Raw genomic sequence first — 918 nt, 5'->3', positions numbered from 1 at the left:
CATTCTCATTCTTTTCAGATTATTTTATATGGCACATGTAGAACTAACACCTATTAATTGATTATGTATATGTATATTGTTCCTTTTAATTTTTCTAACAGCTTACCATATATAACAATATTTAGAGTGGTCTCTCTTATACTTGTATTTTCTTCATCTAACAGTGGCAGTTAATACTGGGATGGAAAAGAATGCCTGGCAGCTAGTGTCCAGCAGCACAACCTTTGTCAACGCACCAGCCTTGGGTGAGGAACAACACTCAGCGCCTTGGATTCTAACCTCTATTGTTAGAAAAATGATTGTACATGTATGAAGTTACTCAGGATGTAAGTGTTAATTTAACACAAAAAGCATCATATTTGAAGAATGTAGAAAGGAGGTTAGATAAGATTGTAATTAATGGATATTTGTTTTTATTCAAGCAATAAATTACTTTTTCAATTATGCAAAGAACTTGCACTTCTGTAGGTAGTGATTTATCATTATTTTTTATATGTACTTCGTCAAACAAGGACTGACCTGTGGTACAAAGTTGCAGTTCATTTCTCTTGGGTTGGTTGTAATAATTGAAAATCTTTTAGTGACTCTTGCAATGCTCCAGTGTTAGAATAATACCTGAAAGGTTGTGAATAATGGTTACAGAAATTTATTTTGTGATTAGAAATTCAATTTAGCTAAGAAAAATGCAATTGGATATTCATTTATTTCTTGGAATAAGGGTAAGTTAGAAATATAAAAAGGGCTGTATTTAAAGCCTACAGAAACTGAGATGTCAGATTTTGAATACTAACATTGGGCCCAACAGCTGTTGTGGGAGGGTCATTTATAGGTGGTTCATAAACAATAAAATTGCTGCCAGTGAAAGTATTCAGTATTGCTGCAAGGTCGTAACTGTAAACTTGAAGCTTTGCATTAGAA

General features: G+C 32.9%; 1 protein-coding gene across 1 annotated transcript in view; it reads left to right on the top strand.

Moving 5' to 3' along the window:
- The window catches only part of LOC119585258, a gene marked incomplete in the record, with an annotated part of 14,895 nt that extends 13,983 nt beyond the window's left edge, over positions 1-912 (top strand). Inside the window, 1 exon segment of the mRNA XM_037933926.1 lies at positions 165-912. Coding sequence (XP_037789854.1) covers positions 165-313 — 149 coding nt within the window.
- Between the last annotated feature and the right edge of the window lie 6 nt (positions 913-918).

The sequence above is a fragment of the Penaeus monodon genome, chromosome 19 (assembly GCF_015228065.2).
Source record: "Penaeus monodon isolate SGIC_2016 chromosome 19, NSTDA_Pmon_1, whole genome shotgun sequence".
Classification (NCBI taxonomy): domain Eukaryota; kingdom Metazoa; phylum Arthropoda; class Malacostraca; order Decapoda; family Penaeidae; genus Penaeus; species Penaeus monodon.
Note: the sequence above shows the minus strand (reverse complement) of the source record. Positions and strands in the feature narration are given on the sequence as shown.